The 20,698-nt window shown below is 40.7% G+C and overlaps 1 protein-coding gene across 1 annotated transcript in view; it reads left to right on the forward strand.

Moving 5' to 3' along the window:
- Nucleotides 1-2,979: 2,979 nt before the first annotated feature.
- TRIQK (triple QxxK/R motif containing) overlaps nt 2,980-20,698 on the forward strand; it is a 30,551-nt gene continuing 12,832 nt past the window's right edge. The window contains exon 1 of the mRNA XM_009586210.1: nt 2,980-3,040. Within this exon, the coding sequence (XP_009584505.1) occupies nt 2,980-3,040 (61 nt within the window). The remainder of the gene's footprint in view (nt 3,041-20,698) is intronic.

Here is a 20,698-nt window from a genome sequence, read left to right on the forward strand (position 1 = left end):
GTCATTAAAATTCTAGGGACCTGAAGGCTGCTCGGGGTGCGTGCAGCACGGTGCGCTGCCTATCCCTTCGGTTTGGCAAAGAAATACAGGAAAAGCCAGATCCTCCCCTTGCTGATGTCAGACATAGCGGAGCGGCCGAAGACAGCTGGGAAAGACTTGAGTGCAAATTTCATTTACAGTAAAGTTCAGATGACCAGTTATTCTAGGACGACTATGATATTTTAAATGGGGAAAAGGCGCTTTTCAAATCGTTTCATGACTCATAAAGGTTCCAGGCTTTTCCTTTATGGAAATCTGATCAGAAAGTTACGTTGAAAACCATTCCTACAGCAAGGTTCATAAATAATGAATATTATCTCTTATTAATCCATATTTTAGTTTAACTCTGGCTCATGGCAAGTTGCTTCCTCAGGGAATGCAGGGTTCTTTACAAGAGAAGGTGATGAGCCACAGTCCCTGAGGAATTAAATTGTGAAAACAATCTCGGTTTCGTACATGCTAATATAGATCTGTTATTCCCTTTCCACATCTATCACAACACATTCTAAATTGTGGCTGATCTTTTATGCAAATAGCTGTCTTATTAGACATTGCAGCTGTATGTGCTAATGTCTCCATGGGTTTCCCGGGCGTTTGCTATCTAACCATCAAAGCGGTGGAAATGAATGATGATTACTGCATCCCTTTGAAGAACAAAGAGGAGTCAAGGTTCTAGATGTGGGAGTTGGTGACACCCAGCCACGAGGGCAGATGCGAGCATCTCTGTGGCTCATATTAAGTCAGGAAATAATTTTTGCCTGTGTTTTCTTCTTGTGTTTTATTGGCACTGCTAAAACTGCAAACATCTTTCACAGCTGATGTTTTGTTACAAAACAGTAGTAGGCTATTGAAGTTGCAAAAGGCAAGTCAAAACAGTCTCTAACAGTGGTATAAAAAAGCCAAGAACTAGTTTTGCAGTGTAAAAATGTATCTGTTATCTCCTCAACTAGCTGAAAGTTCAAATGGTACTTTTATTTCCTACTCTCGTGATTATGTGAACGTTATGCAAGAAATACAACTCAGTCAGGAGAATAGCTGGGAAGCTAATAGAGGGGAAGAAAACCCCAGTGGATTACAGTTCACTGCTTATGTGTTTTACATAAAATGGGAGTATTCTCTGGATTAAACCAAAGTAACGTATGGAAACATTAGAACACTATAATTGAGTTTTCAGTTTGGATTAAAAAATAATGGCAGTCTTTTATACCTTGTTGTTATTCCTGAATACCTTTAAAAAAGGTTGCTGACTTTTGAGCACCAAAGTTCATTTTATGCCCTTGTGTCCCGCACTTTAAATTAAGGAGCCTGGATTTGTAACTTGACATTAAATGCCAATAATTCTTATAGAATAGATAAATACAAACCCCCCCTTGTTTGAAGCTATGAAGGAAGTAATGGTAGATGTTTAAGGTTGGGGTGCTGATGGTAGCCCATTCAGCAGTGCCTTGGCATGCTTTTTGGCCCACAGTTTGGCATCGCAGTGCCTGCAAGGGCTGCACTTCCCAGACAGTGTGCCTTGGCAGAGCCTGGGGGAGCTTGTCTTGCTGTAACGCAGCTGGTTATGCCTGGCAGAAAAGTAAAACTCTTGCAGATACTCCAAGGCCATCTGTGCACAGTCTGCAGACGGTTTGTGGCTACCCGGGACGGTTCAGCCAAAGTTTGCCCTTGGCACTGCGCTCACCAAGGCCGGTTGGGAAAAGGCAAGTGTTGGCTGTCGTGCGTCTTCTGTGCTCGAACGGTAAATCTGACACTTCTGGAAAACTTCAGTCCTCGTGTGAGTGCAGGCGTTGATGTTGGGACGCTTGTGTCGTAAAGATGGTCAAACAGTGGGGCTTATCATCTGTGATAAGTGATGTCTTCAGCCCAGCCAAAATGGTTGAAAACCAGTGTTTTGAGCGACAAGCATGACTATAAAAGCCAGGTATTTTTTGACTGTGGAAAAAGATGTGAAATGAGCATGTTGTAGAATCTTACTGTATCTTTTGAGTGGCAGCCCTGTGAGGGGATGGATAAGAGACCGTAAGGTTTTGCACATTAAATGGGTATATCAGGGGTTTGCTAGAACACTACTCAGATGAGGCTTGTTCAGTTACACGGATGGTGTGGGAGCACCAAATTACCAAAAAGAGCATCTTTGGATGAATGATAGTGCAGTTCCCTGTGGAATCCTAGCACCACCTGCTTGCGCTGTGCACCGTGAGAAGCCCATTCAAGAATCAGGATGGTTTTTACCTAAATGCTTTGAAGGTGATTTAAACTCTCAATACTTTGGCAGAGAGGTGTAAATTGGGCACAGCCCCAGCTCTCACCTTCATTCTCCACTTTCTTTTCATTCGCAGATCTCTAGAGCCCATGACGGGAAGGTAGGACAGTGTGGGGTTCCTGTGTTTTAAGTATCGGTTCCTTTCTTTTGCTCAGGGTGGCTGGAGGGCTGCGTCTGCAGGTGGGTTTCCTGAGCCATTACACCTGTGGATGCGCACGTGCCTGATCCTGCCTCAGACTCCCAGGCGTAGTGTAAATGTGTTTGCCAACAATAGAAGCAGCTCACAATACTACATTCAATCCCTGGTTTACTAAAGAAAAAAATTATATAGGAATGTAATTCAGTGGTACCGAATGCTGAATGAGAGTGCAATCAGTTTAAATCCTTTTTTTTTTCCTTTTTTTATTCAAACTAACAGGCGTTCTGTAATGTTAATAACCCATGCAATGGGGAAAAAGGTATGTTTAGAGTTTATCTAATAATCTTCAGAATAGTGATGATTAACTTCAGTGTCTCATTGTACTCTGGGAAGGCTTACATCTTTGTGTATAATCATGTAAATGTTGCTCGTTACAGTTTTTTTCTGATGTTATAAGTCATTGATTTCCTTAGTAACTTATTTAGGAATAATGCATTTTTTTTTTCTGATACTGACAGTGATTTTTGGATTGCAAACGATGGGTAGAAAAGATGCCTCTACAGCAAGGACTCCTGTTGACCAGTACAGGAAACAAATAGGTAAGAGATCTGAAGAAAAGTTTGTATGCTTAAAAAAAATCTCTGTTTTTGTCAGCCAGACCAATTAGTGTAACAAAATGTATTATTCCTCTTCAAAAACTTTTTTGCTTGCGAGTGGTGCAAAATAATGCGCACTCCAGGGAAACATTTTTTATATACTGTTGACTAATTCGTTCAGCAAAACCTTTTATGAAGACAGTGTTTCGAGTAACTTGAAAAAGTTCATGTTCTGTGTTTGGAAATACTAGTGAAATACTGCAGTGCAGTGGCTCCACAATGTTTCTGAAATGTTGGAACTTTCCTGATTTTCCTGTTTGTCTCCAGTTTAAAAGGGCATTTCTAGTAAAATACTTTTCCTGATTCATAACAATTTTTGATACACTGAATGATACAGACCTTAACATTGTATAACTGCATTTATTCACACTAACACTTTTAACATGTTAATCGTTTATTTTCCTACATCTTTTTCTGTTCTTGCCCGTTGTATATGTATGTAACTTGTATACAAAGCACGCACATGCACACACACGAATGCACACATGTACAATTGCACAGACACCTACAGAGCAGACTCAAATCCCTATTTCTTTGCTTAAGTGCAAAGGTAAGTGACTTATTTTTGGAACCCATATATGAGGATTCTGTCTCTCTAGGTGTTAAATAATATTATAAAACAGACACAATATTTTAAAAGTACGTATATAAAATGAAGTACCTTAATCTATACTCAGTTATTTAAGTAAATGACTTTGTTTTACAGTTGCTAAGCACCCACATCTGTGTTTAAATATGCAGAAAAATAGCAAGTGTCTGGGGAAAAAAAGGCTGTTTATAATGTACATTCTCATGGTGAAAGAGCGAGGGGTATGTGAACAATCTTATTTTTATCATGTCTTAATTTTTTTAGTGCTGCCTTATTATTTTAAGATAACTGTTTTAGTGGTCTTTTCTGCATTTAAAGTAAGGGACTATTTTGTATTTTATTTGTTTTAGGTAGCTGTGGAATGCTCTATATTTCCTAATCTTGGGGGGCTTGTGTGGCTGGCTTCCTTGGTTCATTCTCTGAGATAGTTAGAAACGTGGCTGAAAAATTCCGAGTACCTTTACAGATGGGACATAGATATATTGGAAAATTGTTTAAATAGATGGGCTCTCCGTTTTTGTGTGATTTAGGTTTCGTATAGAAAACCTTGCAAGGAAACTATTACCCAGCTGAAGATGACTCCGCAAATAGTTCACCCAAATGGGTTTGGTGAGAAGTGGGAGCCCTGCGGCTCATCTTCGGGACAACTCATCCTGTGTAACTGGGTCTTTGGAGAGAGGATGATTGCATCAGCCTTCTGGCATTTTCTCCGCATGTTTTTCATCGCGGTCACTTCTTTTTCAGCCACCGCCTTTAGGGTTGCTTTTCTTCCTTTTGTGAACACCTTCAGGTGACCACGGTTGGAGTTGGTTTTTGAAGTCCTCCGCAGGGTGAAAGATCCTGGTGATCTCCACCGGGATCTCTGGAGAGCAGGCTGGGCTGCTGCAGGACCAGGGGGGTGTAAAGCTGCATCTAAGTATGAGACTCACAAAATTACCTCCCGCTCTTTCACAGCTTGGGCTATTTCTTGCACATTACTACCGCGCCGCACCGCGGTTGCATGTCTCACACCCGTGAGATGCCAGGACTGATCAACTGTGCCTTGAGCAGGGGAGAGGACACTGTGCTGCAGCAAGGGGGCAAGAATATTTGTATCGGGGCCCAGCACTCAGAGGGATCCTGTTATGTTGCTGACTCTCCGGTTTCGGGCTAGCATGTTGTCTGAACAATTTGGCACCTTCCCTGTTATACGATGCAGCACCATGATCCGTTGGGTACTACAAAACCCAGTGTCTAAGGGGGGCTCGTAATAAGCTCATTTTCCTTAGATGCGACACATTGCTCTTAACTGGGCAAAAGCAAGTGTTAAAATTATCGTAGGGAAGAATCTCACACTGGCAGGCAAATAAACTATATAGCCTAGGAGGTGTTTCTGTGATTGTAGTATTCCTTAGAGGACAGAGAGCAAGAACTAAAATAGACTATCCACTGCCTTTTGCTCTGATGATGGTTGTTTCAGCTCCCACTCTGGTCATTCACTGATATAGCCATAGAGTTTGCCAATGGAAATTAGTTCTCTGATCTCACCAGTGAACTTAATGAATGTGAGAGGGGGGAGTTGAAAATTTATGGATACGGTTTTATACTGTAATGTTGCGGGCATGTTTGAGTTTTACATATAAGCATTTTGGGCTAGCTTTAGGCCTCGTAGCTGAGCTTAGTGGAGCTATCCCTCTAGTGTCATTATGCCTTTAGGTCTATTATAGGACAAATAGGTCTATTATTGACAAATACTGTCCAATAAAGAACTTTTCTGGCCATAATGAATATGGAAATCTTTCATTTCTTGCCATTACTTCTTGATTTTTTTTCTTTTTATATAGTTTTGCATAAGTGATGATAATTCATCTATTTATCACAGAATCACAGGATGGTTGAGGTTGGCAGGGACCCCTGGAGGTCATCTGATCCAACCCGCCTGCTCAAGCAGGGCCACCTAGAGCTAGTTGCCCAGGACTATGTCCAGATGGCTTTTGAATATCTCCAAGGAGGGGAACTCCACAACCTCTCTGGACAACCTGTTCCTGTGTTTGACCACCCTCAAAGTAAAAGGTTTTTTCCTTATGTGTTTCAGTGTGTGCCCATTGCCTCTGGTCCTGTCACTGGGCACCACTGAGAAGAGCCTGGCTCTGTCCTCTTTGCACCCTCTCTTCAGGTATTTATATACATTGATGAGGTTTCCCCTGAGCCTTCTCTTCTCCTGGGTAAATAGTCCCAGGTCTCTCAGCCTTTCCTCATGGGAGAGATGCTCCAGATTCTTAATTTTCACTCCTCTTGATCTAATTCTTCATGATCTGATTTAATTCAGATACTTATTAGAAATTATACAGGAAGAATTTCAATTTTTTCTGAAAATCCATTCATCAAATAAGCCCTCGATTTGGCAGCTTAGGTACTTTTGCAGGGATGCTTTAGTGTGAGGCTGTTCAGCGGAAGACCTCCCAGAATACAGAACGCCATCATACTCCAGGACTGTGTAGCTTATGGGAGGGTCATTCTTGTTTGTAGGAGAAGAGAGGCAGAAGGCTCATCTGTTTTGGAGACAGATGTTTGATCACCCTTTCCTGGATAGGTTATATCTAAAAACAGTGGGCAAAGGGAGGCTGCATGGGGCCTGTCTTTAAACGGGTTTGATAAATTAATTTTTTTGAAGTTCTAAATCCATGCTTGGAGTGGTTGCCGTCCTTCCTTTCTAGGCGTTCGGTATCTATGGATTCTTAAAAATATTATGATGGATGCTGGCTGAACAGCTATTTCTTGCTGACTAATGGTGTGGTGTTAGTTTTTAGCTCATGATTTAAAGTTTTCTAGCCGTGCTGGATAGAAGGTAACCAGATTGAAACATTTTTAATACCTTTTTTTTTGATAGAAAATGGCAGTCTTCAAAGAACAACATGTCACAAAGTCACGTCAACTTCCAAGACAATTTTCAGTTAGATGTTTAGTGGAGTAATTTGAAATAAAAGCAGATTTTTAATTTCATTTTGTTCCAAGCTTTCTGTTTTGTTCTGAGTTTCCATACGGCACACCACATGTTTGCCCTGTGCCACGGTTCAAGTTCGTGTTGATCACTTCGGTTCAGCCATTTGCCTTTTTCTCTCCTCCGTGAGCTTAGGATCACTCGTGTCTTGTTTGCCGCTGTGCCGTTAGCGTTTGGTGTTTGCTTCAGTAGCATTTTCAGAGGATTCCCCCGGCATAGAGATTGATATTGCTCTTCTCTGTCAGCTGGCTTTCAGCCATCTCTCCTGCCACCAGCCAAAATTTGTCTGTAGTGCCTCTCGTTCAGCACGTGCTCTGGTATCCGGCAACGGCACTGCCTTTTCCGCAGGGAGCAGAGGCAGCCTTTTAGGCTGCCGCTAGCTTCGTGAAGACTGTCCCCAAGTGCGACAGGGAACAACAGCAGCAAAGTGGCTTCTTCAAACTGGCTTAGGCTGTGCCTGGAGGAGGGAGGACGGCGCCGAGGGAATCTCTCCCTGTTCAGTTTCCCGTGAGCAGCTGAGGCTCTGGAGGAGGCATAAGGAAAAGTAATTTTAACACTCTTTTTTCAGCTCTCTCCCACATACCCAAACATATACCTGTAGCGCAGCAGCAAACGGGGCAGCTCTTCTGCATAGTGTTTCCTTCTCACTGCTGCTGTTTGTGCTGCTGTGCTTAATTTGCTGGGATCGGAGGAAAGGTGTGAGGCAGTATGCATCTTTCTGCATTTATGCAGCTTTGCTCCACAAATGCTGTGAAAATAGCAACAGGTTTTGCACCATATTTGCTTTGTTTACTGTTATGTGTGCTTTAAGTTCCCAGAACAATTCCACATGTATATTTTCCATCCTTCTTCATCTGGTGTGTCGCTTGCTCGGCATGGAAGCTGCAGGATTTGTGGGTAGTGTTCATGACTTGTGTGATTGCGGGATCCTAAGCAGGCATACTGAGAGGATTATAGCATAACTAAAACCTGGTCTACAAATCAGGAATAGACATACTTTTGGCTCCCATTACTATTGTGTTGCTGTAGCATAATTTTTCATGAGGAGAGGTTGTTTGCCAATCATTCAACCTCCAATTTGTAGACTCAAAGGTCTGCTTATTGTCTGCTCTGTATCTTCTGACTTGCTGGCTTGATCCTTTAGGGGCTGGAGCTTATATAGGCGTAACCCAGGGGATCTCTGGAGTAAACAAAGCTCCTCACATCCCCTGGGAAGGAGTAAAAATTATGAATGAAAATAAATTCTCTTTTTGTTTTGGAAAGCACAAGGTGCTAGGCTGAGCATGATGGCTCAGTGGTGGAGGTGGTGATAATTGGCATAGCACACACAGAGGAATGGGGCAGTGAAGGGGACGGGGTGGGAGTCTTGAGACCCTGGCTGTAGCAGCGCAGGAGGGGAGAGAGCACTGCCCACCTGAACTATCAGATAAAACCCTGTGGGTAAAGCCGCCCCTTTTTTAAAACTCCTCGGTGTTGGAAACTGGTGACTCGTCCAGAAGAAAGTCACCTCATCCTAGTGCCAAGGGTTACGGTCCCACTGTAGCCCCGATGAGATGGAGAAGAGCTTGTCTCTCAGGGTGAGTGTGGTGGGCAGAGCTGGGCTCTGTTGCCTCCCAGCCTCCTGCACAGAGTAGCTCAGCTGTCAGCTGGGTGATTGTGTCCCAGTCTTCCAAACCAGAGCTGTTTGTGGTAACACGGTTGCACTGACAATATGAAGGAATAGACCTTGGCGAGATGGATGGATGGAGACTAGTGGCAGCAAGAATGTCTCTGGGGTTCCCACCTCCAGCTACCAGCTCAATCGTTAGCATGGACCTGTTGCCTCCCTGCCTCCAGAGGGAAGCCCTTCTTGTGGCAGATTGCCATCTCCACCTGCCTAAAGAAGTGTCTTTACTCTCTACCACCTCACCTTTTTCTCTGTTTTCCGTTGTTGTTCACTTTCTCTATTTTTTTAGAGAGTTAATGTCCCTCTGCCTTCCTTATCCTGAGTAGTGCCATTACACACTCAAATCAAACTGTCCACTAACAGTCTTCCTTTTCAGCTCAAAAAAAGGAAAAGTTACATTTTGACTACATACTTTGAAGTATGTGATTGTTTTGTTTCGTTTTGGAAATGTTTGTTATCAGCATCAAAATTTTAGATTTCATTTCTGAAACAATAGCAACAGCAGCAACAGCAAAAAATGTTTGGACTGAATTTGTGTTGAAATTTTCAAAATAGCACCATTTGGTCACAAAACAGGAATTCCTATATCTTTTGTCTGTTAAGAAAAGGCATAGGACCAGAAGGCAGCATTTGCATCATCGAGATTGCTCTCTGCTGTCACAAGCAAAGATGTAGCAGGACGGATATCAATGGAATGAAAATTCTCCAACCTATTTTTTTAATTAGGCATCTTTTTTTTTCCCCTGTATTTGATGTCAGTCACCTATTTATTGGGGGAAAGCTAGGGAGGGGAAAAGTACAGAAACAAATACTTGCTATTCTAAGTTGAGACAAAAAGGGAAGAGACCTCTCCTACTATTTTAGAGTGTAAAAACAACCCAAGAAATAGGCAGTTCCAGTGCACAGGGTGCCCTTTGTTTTTTGCGTATGGAACATTAAATTTACTTTCTTGAATTTTTCTAATAAAAATGTTCTATTAAGCACATAATAAAGAGAAGTAGGAAAAAACTCCTCCTTTTGCTATTATGTGTGACTGTTGGCAAGTTTTGGAATCTTTTCCTATGCTGAGTTTTGTACTTCACAGTGATATGCCACGGATACCACGTGTAGTCCCTTTTCTTTTGTTTGGGAGGAGGTTTTATGAAGAATGAATTTCTTTATCATAAAAATTGAACTAGATCTTTTGGTCAGTGATTACTGTTTTGAGTTCAGTTTTGTGCCAGTGGCATCACTTCTTGGAAACTAAAGCAGGAGCAGCTGAGGAAAACACTGCTGTGAAGTGAAGCCTAGTCTGGCTGTACTAATTTAATCCACATTTTGTGATGATTAGGATGTTTTTAAATATGTTCTGTGAAGGCTGATGATGGATTTTAAGCACATACAGTATGTGATCACTTATTTTTTAAAATCCAAAGCAGTAAAGCTATATTTTATTGCCTTGGCTTAGAGCATAAAAGGTGGTGGTAGATCTGGATATGTACTTGTGTTTGCGTGGATATGATTTAGTTTTCATTTGCCAGGCAGACGCAGCCCCAGCCTGAGCAGGGATGGGAGGGGTGGCTGCAGAGCCAGGGGGCTGTGGGAGCGTGTACATACACCGTGCAGAGATGCTAAGGAGGAAGGTGGTGTATTTAACCCTTGGCTCCCATCCTGTCTCCACAGCAAAAGCCTAGGGTTTCTTTGAACTTGTTTGATTACACTACTTTTACTATACGTTTATACTACACTCGTTTAGTACTTATATACAGATGGAGGCTCATAGTCTGCTCTTATTTTAATCTCATCAACAATATCACCATTTCAATCAGTGGAGTTGCTACGAATTTTTTTATAGGTGTACATGAGAGTGAAATTTGACACGCTGTTTCCAATTGCTGAACTGCGTTTCAACATGGTGTTATTTCAAGCACTTGCAATTCCTGTAAGGTATCTGGTGTCTACAGGGCTCCTGCAATGATACGTATTTGTGCTTGTACTTACTCTCAGCTTCTGATCCATTCTTCAATGGATTCATTTCTGCAGGCAAAAAAATCAACCTAAAACAACCTCTTTGCATCCTCTCCAAAATACATAAAAATTTCACTGTAGACACATAAGTATGTATATATTACATTCAGAGGCAGAGCAGTTTAACATTTTTAGAAATTCTTTCACCAGGCTTTGAAAATCTTGGCTCATATGTGTGAAGGGTGGACTTCAAAGTACTCATATCTCAATGTGAATCTGTAAATCTAACTTTAGACACCCATTTCTAAAAAATCTCAGACATAATTTTTCTCTGTATACAGTGTTCATATATATGCATTCTCTGCGTGTGGTGCCTGTGCTTATATTTGTAGGTAATATTATGTCAATATAAATGCAAGGAGAGTTGGGCAGTGAACTACAAATGTGATTTCCTCTTATTTCATCATAAGGCAGCAGTGCAGAAGGCATAAGAATGAAATGCCCAGTGCACGTGCATCTACCAAGATGTGCTTGATAGATGTTTAAGGTGGACCTAATGCATACTTGTAACAGCATTTCTTCAGTTACAGTGCTATGAGGTGTAGCGCTATTTTTTCTGGTGCAGTTTTGTCCAGCCATTGTCCCGCAATGGAGGGTGGCAGTCTGTTAAACCTCCGCTGCTCCTCCGCTGTCTGGACTAGCAGAAATGAAGGCAGCAAGGGATCTGGGGAGCGTTGCAGGGGACACTGGTCTAAGAAGAAAGACATAGAGTCCCCTTGGCTCAATTCAAGAGGTTTAACTGAAGGGACTTCTGTATTTCATGCTTCAGGACATGACCATGTGCATTATGTAGTTCAGCAGGTGTTGCACCTATTTATGGCCTTAAAAAAATGCGTTGGATGTCTGTGTTCAGGGTAAGCATGACCATAGAACAGTCATCTGGCTTTTGTAATGAATTTGTTCACATTGGTGATTGCTATCATGCGGTCCATTAATTGCATGTTGTCAGGGATTTCTGTAACTGATTTGTATTAAAAATATTTTTTCAGTGGAAGCTTTCGCGTCTATTATGCCTTATTTTGGAAGAAAGTTAGGAACTGGCTACATTGTGGTTTTCAAGGTCTTGAACTATTTATGGGATTGTCTGCTAGGCCCTACATATTACTTGCAGGCTTTAAGTGTTGGATGGGAAATGAAGTAATAGGGCAGCGGGATAATGATCTTAGTAAGCTCAAACTGCTGGAATGAAAATGTAAAAAGGCAGTTGCTTGATTTGAATTACAGTTACAGAAATTGCAAACATCATGCGACTAGCTTTTGCTTTTACTCGATGGTAAAGGCTGATTAAAAATAAGCACTATTGAAAGTATTCACACATTCAAAGTTATTTTGAGATGTTTCATTTGTGTAGCAGTTGGATCAGTACAGCAAAGCACCATGAAGTGAACAAAAAGCTCTACAATAAGAAGTGGAATGTGGGAAATAAATACTCTGCCCTGATTGAGTGCTCTGGTTGCAGTTAATAAATTTACAGATAATATAAGGCAAGTCACTAATCTGTTTAATCTCTGAAATACTTTGCTTGAAATCTGGTCCTTGTCATCATCCCAGCTACATAGATACCCTATTTACCATCGGACCAACTGAGTGAGTTTTGCTCTGCTAAGCTATTGGTGCTGTTCTAAAATAGCTCATATATTAAATAATAATATATTCAAGAGTTTTGACTGCCTGTTATATAGGAAAGGTGGAAAAAGCCTGCCTTTTCCTTAGTTTATTTTCTGTGAGTATCTTATCAATATCAGCATATCTGCATTGGTGCTCTAAGTTTTGTAGCATACTGATACCCTTGACTGTGATATTTGATTTTTCATTAACAAAGTAACAGTAATTTTAGAATGCGTGGGTTTTTTGGTTAGAATTAACTTTCCTATGGTATTTTAACCGAATACCTGTGGACTTTCTTGTTCATAAGAATTGGGGTTTGCATGATCTAAAGTGTGATAGGTAAAAGGATTTGACACAGCTCGTCACTAAATCACTTGCTTAGGTTCAGCCTAGGTGATAGTCATGGGAAGATGGTAACTGCCTGGCAGATGTTGGGTGGCATTTATGATGCGATGTTTGTGCATTCAGTTCCTAGTGGAGAAGTGTTGAAAAACATCATTATTTGTTGGCAGTCAAAACAGAGAGGAGCTGGATAATGAACTAGCATATGGAGTGAAACACTGTCTCAGCATTAGACATGGTCCCTTCAGCTCAAGGTTACGGCACACTGATGAGAGCATGGCCCAGATTCACTGAAGCTGTTGTGAGTAAGTCTGAACTCAGAGGGTGTGTTAAATCCCTCAGCTTTGGACCTCTTGAGGTCCAAAGTGCTTGTGTTGACCTGCCTCTTAGCAGTGCTAATTAACTTGGCCACAATGCTGTGTATTATGGCAGTGCATCTCCTGGTTTAAGTTGGCTTGCACTTAACCAGTTCACAGCATAGGCAGAGTGTGCAACTGTTTGTGTAGACCTGGCCTGAGGGACCTTCAGTCACTGTCACTGAAGAGCTGGAAGGAGTTTTGAGTTAAAGTAGAATGCAGGTGGGGCCTCCTAGGAGTTCTGCAGGCGTCGAGTGGGGATGTGTAAGAATCACCTCTGTAGGCTTCTCTTTGAACGGGTGAAAAGTCTGAATTTGGGCTGGTGATTCATGTCTGCGCTTGTAGGTTAAACAAGCCTGGTACTGCTTTCTGGCACAGAGGCCAACTGGCATTGAATGACCCTGAATATACTGTTAAACTCTTTCATCCCTAAAACAGAGTGGCTGCTTGCAAACTGCTTGTTGAGAATTGCTCCAGGCCCGTGTTAACTCTTGAGCCATGTGTAGGAATGGCTTGGGAGAGGGCTACTCTGAGCACAAACTGTGCCAGGGACCGTTGTAACAATTGGAGAGTGCAGACCATTGAATTCCAGTTCCTATTGACGTTGTATAATATATTGGTACACCTGCAGCCAGCCAGAGGGTACATTTTGACATTACAGGTGACCTTTAGCAACACCTACCTCTCTCTACTTGTTCCTGTCCCCATGTCACAGTGTATACTGTACCATCCTCTGGGATGGCACAGCTGTTTGTGTGCCATTTTGATCCAGCTTGAAGAAAAAGATGTGCTGGGCAGTTTTTCAGTTGAATCAATTCCCTGATCTGCTTCATCATCTGGCTGCATGCACAAACTGAGGTAATACGCATCGAAGAGCAGGACAGCACACTGCAGGGACTGAAGCGTGTGGCAAGACTCAGGCCAACAAGTGCCATAAGCCAGTATTGCTGTTGAACATATTGCAAAGCCAAGCCATACCTCGAGTGAGTCTAGGAGTCTTTATTCCGTATACATGCAGATTGAACCGATTAGGAAGTGTAAGAAGGATTTGCTTCCTGTGTAGGCTTCCCCCGACTTCTTAGAATCACTTTTGATTTCAGTCCAGTGGCCTCTGTAGGTCAGATCAGTCCTACTGGCTGAATTGCTTTATGAATAATAACTACGATAGTTTAAATCCATGTATTTTTAGAGGTATTTTACACTGCCTGCAATGAACAATGATGTCTTCCATACATGTGGAAGGCAGAACAAAACCTGAATGCAGTTCTTTTTTTGGCACAGCCTTTTCCATAACGTTCAGGTATAGCATAGTGTATTTTGCATACTGAACCTGAGAAAGAAACCCAGAGAAATGACTGGTGGGATTATCTCTGAAGAAATACTTTTCCAGAAAAGATAGGGTGCAGTCCGCTGTGTCTTTTCTGGAATAGATGGGGACTGTGCAAACTAGAATGAACTGCACAGGGAGAAACATTGAATAAATTGCAAATCAAATAGAACTGAAGGTACAATCCTTAACATACTTCATAGTGTGAAGTGTCTCAGAAAATCAACCTGTTAAGTACAATACCAGATGGAAACGATTGGTAGAGTTACAAGAAAATCAGACTCATGTCTGTAACACAGGAGGCTCCGTGTATCTTGATAGGCAGCTTGGAAAACCATAGACCCCATAGCATATATTCCATGGAAGATTTTCTGTCCAAATGGCTTAATGGAAAAAGCAAATATGACCTGTTGTGTTTGTGTAGAGAAAACTATGAAATTCTAATGAGTAATCGTCATGAAAAGGACAAAAAGGGAAGTGCTTTCATGTACTCTTCAGAGAGGGAGAATAAAATATTTTGGCTGCAGCAAAAGCAGGAAGAATGTACTTCACATTGGATTGTCTTCCCCATCTTACTTCTATCACTGATGCAAAAAGAGAAGTTAAAAAGCATAGTAGTGTTAACTTTTTTGCTTTATCCAGCTACCTTTCAGGTAATTTTTAGTCTGAAGAGAAACACTTCCTACAGTCAAGAGACCATGAGTAGGAAGGTTGGATTTTACGGTGGTGGAGATTTGGGACAGGTATCACACTACTGAATTTAGCAAAGTTATTTCAGACGCTCATCCTTGTAACTGGGAAGAAAATCCAATCTGTAAGTGTGAAGATAAAATGAATAAAGTTTAGGTACTGGAACGGCTTATTATGTTTCTTCACGATTTGTTTGTTGTCTCTTTCAAAATACTGTCAAAGAACTGTGCGTGTTGCTGACTTAGTAATAATTTTGGAAAAGTTTCATGATAAAGGAGGCTAAACATCAGTATACAGGTTGCCCAGAGAAGTTGTGGCATTTCCATCTCTGGAAATTTTTTGAAGCTGAATTGTACGAAGACCTGAGCCATGTGATCTAACTTCAAAGTTAGCCTGGCCTAGCTTCTGATTAGAGTAGGTAACCTCCAGAGGTCCCTTCCGTCCTGAATTATTCTGACATTCTCTGCCATTATGTTCATTTGTTTCTGAAATGCTGGGAATATTTGCTTAGAGTGGTACTGGCATAGAGTCCCACCACAGGAAAGGTTCTCAGAGTTGCTCAGTATGCTCCTTTGCATGGGCAGATGAAACAGAAAACTAATGATATGGTACTTCTCATACATCGCTATGTGGGAATGTCAGGGTGGGTTCCATCAACATCTTAAAACATGGCTTATATCTTTAATTTGATGACAAGCTAGCTCGATGCCAATGCTGTCAATTCATCAGCTGGAAATCTTAGAGGAAAGGTGCCCTTGTTCCTGATGATCACCCAAAGTACGGTAATCAAGAAAAGTGTGTTTTATCCTTGCAGGTATTTAAAGTAGAGATAAGAAATATTGAAGCCATTAAATAGGGTGCTGGAGACAGTGTGTTTGAAGTACTGAGCACTGCTTTGTTCATCCATGTTTAAGGAAGATGAATTGAAAGTGAAAGATGCTGAAAGAACTACTAGGATGACCAAGAAGAGCCTTGTTTAGCACAGCTGAACACAAGCTAAGACAAATATGTTTCCTCTCAGTGAATGTTTTGAGACTAAACACTTGGGAAAGACAACAGTCCATATATATCCAGTTTGTAACTGTGTATAAATTGTCCGTAAAGAAACATAGCTGGAAATTAGAAGTTTCTTACCAATAAGAGATTGAGCTTCTTGAGTAATGTCCTACTTGTAGTGCTAAAGACAAAAAAAAAAAACATCCAAAGCTCTAACTTGTTTTCCAACTGATCGTTTTCTATGATCAGTTTTGAACAAAACTGAATGCTATGGGTGCCTTCACTAAGAGAGTACTGGATTTCAGTAGTTCACCAAGTCCTTCCTAGTCATATGTTCCATATGGACAAAGTTTCATTGTGAAGTGGAGCAGCTTTCCGAGATATTTATAGCTAGAAAATGCATTTGGAAGGATTACCATAACTTTCTGACTGTAGTTTTACTTGTGGAAAAATTAATACTATTTTCACCAAAATCAAGGTTTCAGGAGAACTGAAAGCATAGTCATGAATTTCACAGGCTTTTTCCTTTTTGTTGAAGAGAATATGAAATTCATGCTGAAAGTCCAGGCTGAAAGGAGAGAGATGAGGGAAAAGGGGCACATTTCGATCATTAACATTAACCTTTATTTTTCAGTGCCTGTGCTCTCAACATAATGTAGTGAAACTATCAAAACATTTCCACAGCATCATCCTTTCCTGTTTGTTTTTGGGGTTTTTTAATAAACTGCTGGGTGTACATTTGGTGTTGCTGCTCTTTTTGTTCTTTATATTATAGAAGTGCAGTACTTAACAGTCTAGTAGTAAGTATAGTGTGCAATTTCTTGGAGGATCCCCAGTTATACATCTTTGACAGGACTTTCCTATGTCACCCCTTGGCCCTAGCTGTTGCAGCATGTCCCACTGGTAGGAATAGGATGTGACTCAGGCATTCTTGTAATCAAAAAATGTCAATGGGAAACTAAAAAACAGTTCATATGAAATACTTCTAGTAATTAGCTCATCTCCATGGGAGCAGAAAAGAGAAACACATAGTATTTGTAGGTTGTCAAGGAACCTGGGAACATATTTCATTCAGTAAGTACGTAGGAGGAGTTTGGAAACAGTTTACAGCAGGTGCCAGAGGTTGTGGAGTAAGGACGTGGTAATATGGGCTATCTCCACTGCATACATCGCTGAGTGAAGTGCTTTCTTTAGGTGGAGTTTTCCTTCTCCACCTATTTATTGAACAGCATATGCAAAATCAGTCATTTCGCAAGAATTATTTTAACCTAGCTTAGCACATTTTGAAAGCAATTCATGTGGGTGTGCAGCACTAAGCATTACTGAAATAAAATTCAGCATAAAATTGCTCAGATCTTGGAAGTGCATCCCAGTATAGGGGACATTGAAAGAGCTTTGTTCCCAGTAAATCTTGGAATAGGTCGATATATTGGCTAGAGTGGGTTATAGCTGGGTAAACACCTAGAGTAGAAAGTGATCAAGGCACATGTATTTATGTGGACTGTTGGTTACTGCCATATCACAGGGACATATCAACTAAGGCTGCCATTTGATTGTGGCGTGGGATGCTGGCCTCGGAGAAGAATGAGGTAAGACTATTGCCATGTTTTACCTCATCAAATCTCTGCACTTTTCATAACCCAAAAGGAGGAGGACTGTTATCTAGGACTGCTTGCGCATTTGATGTATCAAAATGTGAATGTCTTGTCCAAGGTCATACCCAAAACTTGTGGCTGAGAGAGGAAAAGATATTCTGGTCCTCCTCTATTACCCTAACCATAAATGCGTTTGTCATCTTCCATTGGTCCCTTGCCTCATTTACCACACTTCATACAACTTGATCAATGAGTCTTATCATCCATATTTACTTAGCTACTGAAAGAGGAAGGGTCTTCTGAGCATCATACATTATTATAAAATGATAAAAATTCATAAAATTCTGTATTCAGGTATATATGTTAGGAGCAGACAACTTTATATTTATTCCTTGACTTTTCAATGCCTGCCTTTGAACTTGCTAGTATCCATATCTGTATTAAAAATACAGGTGGGTGCCTAAAGATTTTTCTTATGATATTTCTGTGGAGAAAAACAATAAAAAATAAAACGCTAGCACACCACAGAGTGAACTGTCAGTGAGTCCTTTTGCCACACTCTGTAGCCCTTTTACTGTAAGAAAAAAAAATTACTGATTAGAACACGAGCATTAAATGAGCATTGTATTTCTGCCACACCATGCCTTTGGATTTTGCACCAAAAGAACTAAGAAGTAACTCGATGCAAATCTTCATTTCATGCATGTTTCACTCAAATGTTAGTTGCAGTAATTTTGTTTTAATAATTTAGTGTCCTCTGTTCTGCATATGCAAAATCCCTTTGCTAAATTCTTAGATCTTGACATAATCAGATCCACTGGCTTTTTCTTGCATATAGGAAAAGTGTGTCCGTCGCAAGGACTGCGTTGTTACTGAAAGTGAAGTTGTGTCTCTTCTGAGGAAATGAACTGTTGAAAAACAGGCTATAGGGAGGGTGTGTGGCTTTGTTTTGTTCTGTGCTTCTATATCTATCTATCTACAAAATGAGACATTCAGAAAAACAACACCCTCCGAATCTGAGAAAAACCTCGAGGTTGCAAGGAACTGAAGAATGACTCTGAAAAAGAAATGCATTGACTGTTTTTCACTCTGCATGCTATGTATAATAAATGTGTCCTTTCTGGTATGTTTAAAGAACGGAATCAATCAGAGCGAGAAATGTTAATAGAGAACTGTTCAGGTACTTTACAAATAACCTCTCTCCTCTGTCCTGAGCAATGGCTTTCCTGTCTGTCGGGAGCCCACCACCGCGGCAGGTGGGGGATTTTCTCTGCTGATGATGCACATCAGGACTTGCCCGCAGGAGATGCACTTGAACTAGGACCAAGTCATTGGTCACCTAATGGTGTGTGGCTGAAGTTCTGTGTCCTGTATCGCGTGCTAGACCACACGAGGTGACTCTACACAGAGGGACTTCTTCAGCAAGGGAAGACAGAGAGGGGTGTGGGGTTACATAGGACCTTTGTGATCAGAGCAGTGCCCATATAAACAATTTGAGAGGAAACAGGCATAGGAAAGTTAGTTTTCTGTTTAATTCTGTTTAATTTTGTATGCTTTTAATTCCAGAAAGTGAAATTGCTTTGTGCATGGGTTTATAAATATTTAACACACATTTTTAATGAATAAGAAATTGACTTTAAGGGTCAGTAGCAGATTCGGTTACTTTTTCAGGTACTTTTTTTAATTGTTTCTCATTATATTTGTAAATGTAATTTTAAAATCTTTAAAAAGAAATTAATATAGGCCATCAGAGAATCATCTCTAATAGATAACACTCATGAGTGTTTTTCACTTCTATTACACCATTAGACCAGGATCTCAGAGTTTTTTGCAAGGAAAAGAGATTTCCCAAGGTCATACAGTAGTTTTATGGAAGATTCAGGAATAGAAACCAGCTCCATGCTTTATCTGCTCTAATCAAATAGTTTTCCAGATGGTATACTATTTTCCTCAGCAGTCTTTCCAGCTTTTGTATGTTTTCTACAAGAGGTAGCGTACTTAAAAGATCATCCTGTGGAATAAACTTTTGGAAAAAATGGTGCTGGGAGCAATCCTTATTTCTTTGAATAAATTGCCTAATACATGTCTTTCACTATTTAAATTGTTTATAATATAGTCATGTTCAAAATAAGATTATTAATGAAACCGACTGACTTTATTCATTAAAACATCAACAGAGCACTGATGCTGGTGCGAATGACTAAATAAAATCAAAAGGTCTCAGATAAACTCATTACCATCACTCTGATGGCAGAGTGTTTGGAAAAATACAGCATTTAAGTTACTTGACAAATTTATATGCCTAAAGAGAAGATGTGAAGTAAGGCCTAGCTATTCTTCATTATATATTGAAGTATTTGTGAATGATACCAGACATTCACCTCTAAGGCAGCAAGTCCAGCCCTGAAGTCAGGAGTAAGATGCCATTATTTTAATACGCTACATGCATACACATGTACTTCCTTTTGTGTGAGCCTTCAGGAAGGGAAAAGGATGTAGTAGTATGTCTGGAGAAATAAAGATAAAATTTAAAGTTAGCCAGGCTCCTCTATCCTATTATCTTAACACAAACACGGATCTCATCACTGGCTGTAGCCCGGTTTGGCTTTTGAAGGTAAAATTGTGTCTCCTAATATGCCTTCAAGACATTACTACACCTTGAGTTCTGAGGTCCATAAACCATTACTCTGGGTGCTCATAAATATGCATTTCCTTTACACACTTAAGTAAGCTGCTATTGCTGTCATTCACTTTTAGTTAAGACCTGTCAGGTGGTGTTTCTGTTGAAGGAAAGAAGTTTAAATTATGGGCGAACTGAAGATATGTAGTTCTTAGGAGTGCTAAAATTATGAGTGAGTTGGAGAGATTATTCCTTACAAGTAATTTTAGGATCCCAAGGGATAATGGTGATGCGTACAAGAAATCTTCCCTTTTCCGCTAATTCCATTAAAAGCCTCTGATTTCTGCATTGCTGGAGTGAGACTCCAAAAACCTGCTTTTCCATCTTGCATAATCGCTTTCACAGTATCCTGTAACATCCACCTCTGCTAAGACTGTCAGTGCATTGACTCCTGGAGTGACAGTGATATATAGGTCTGACAAAGCATCCTTCGCAATATGCTTCATTGAAGTGAGAACTGCAAATGCTGACAGTATTACTGGAAACCTTTTACTCAGGCAGAATTAATAAATTACAACTTGTATTTTGGGATGGTCTTGTAATATACAGCTGGTCCAGAATGATATGACTTACTAGTAAGGAATTACTGCATCTTGGCAGACAGCATCCAATTTATTTTCAATTCTGAGAAAAGCATTATCCACTGGATAAGACACTGGATCAGGAGGTAAGGCATTCAGGATCTCGGTTGTGCCATTCTTCTGGTGCCTGACCTCATACAAGTCTCTTCACCCAGATACCTTTTGTTCCTTCCCCCACTCTTTC

Source organism: Fulmarus glacialis, unplaced genomic scaffold, assembly GCF_000690835.1.
Source record: "Fulmarus glacialis isolate BGI_N327 unplaced genomic scaffold, ASM69083v1 scaffold40029, whole genome shotgun sequence".
Classification (NCBI taxonomy): Eukaryota; Metazoa; Chordata; class Aves; order Procellariiformes; family Procellariidae; genus Fulmarus; species Fulmarus glacialis.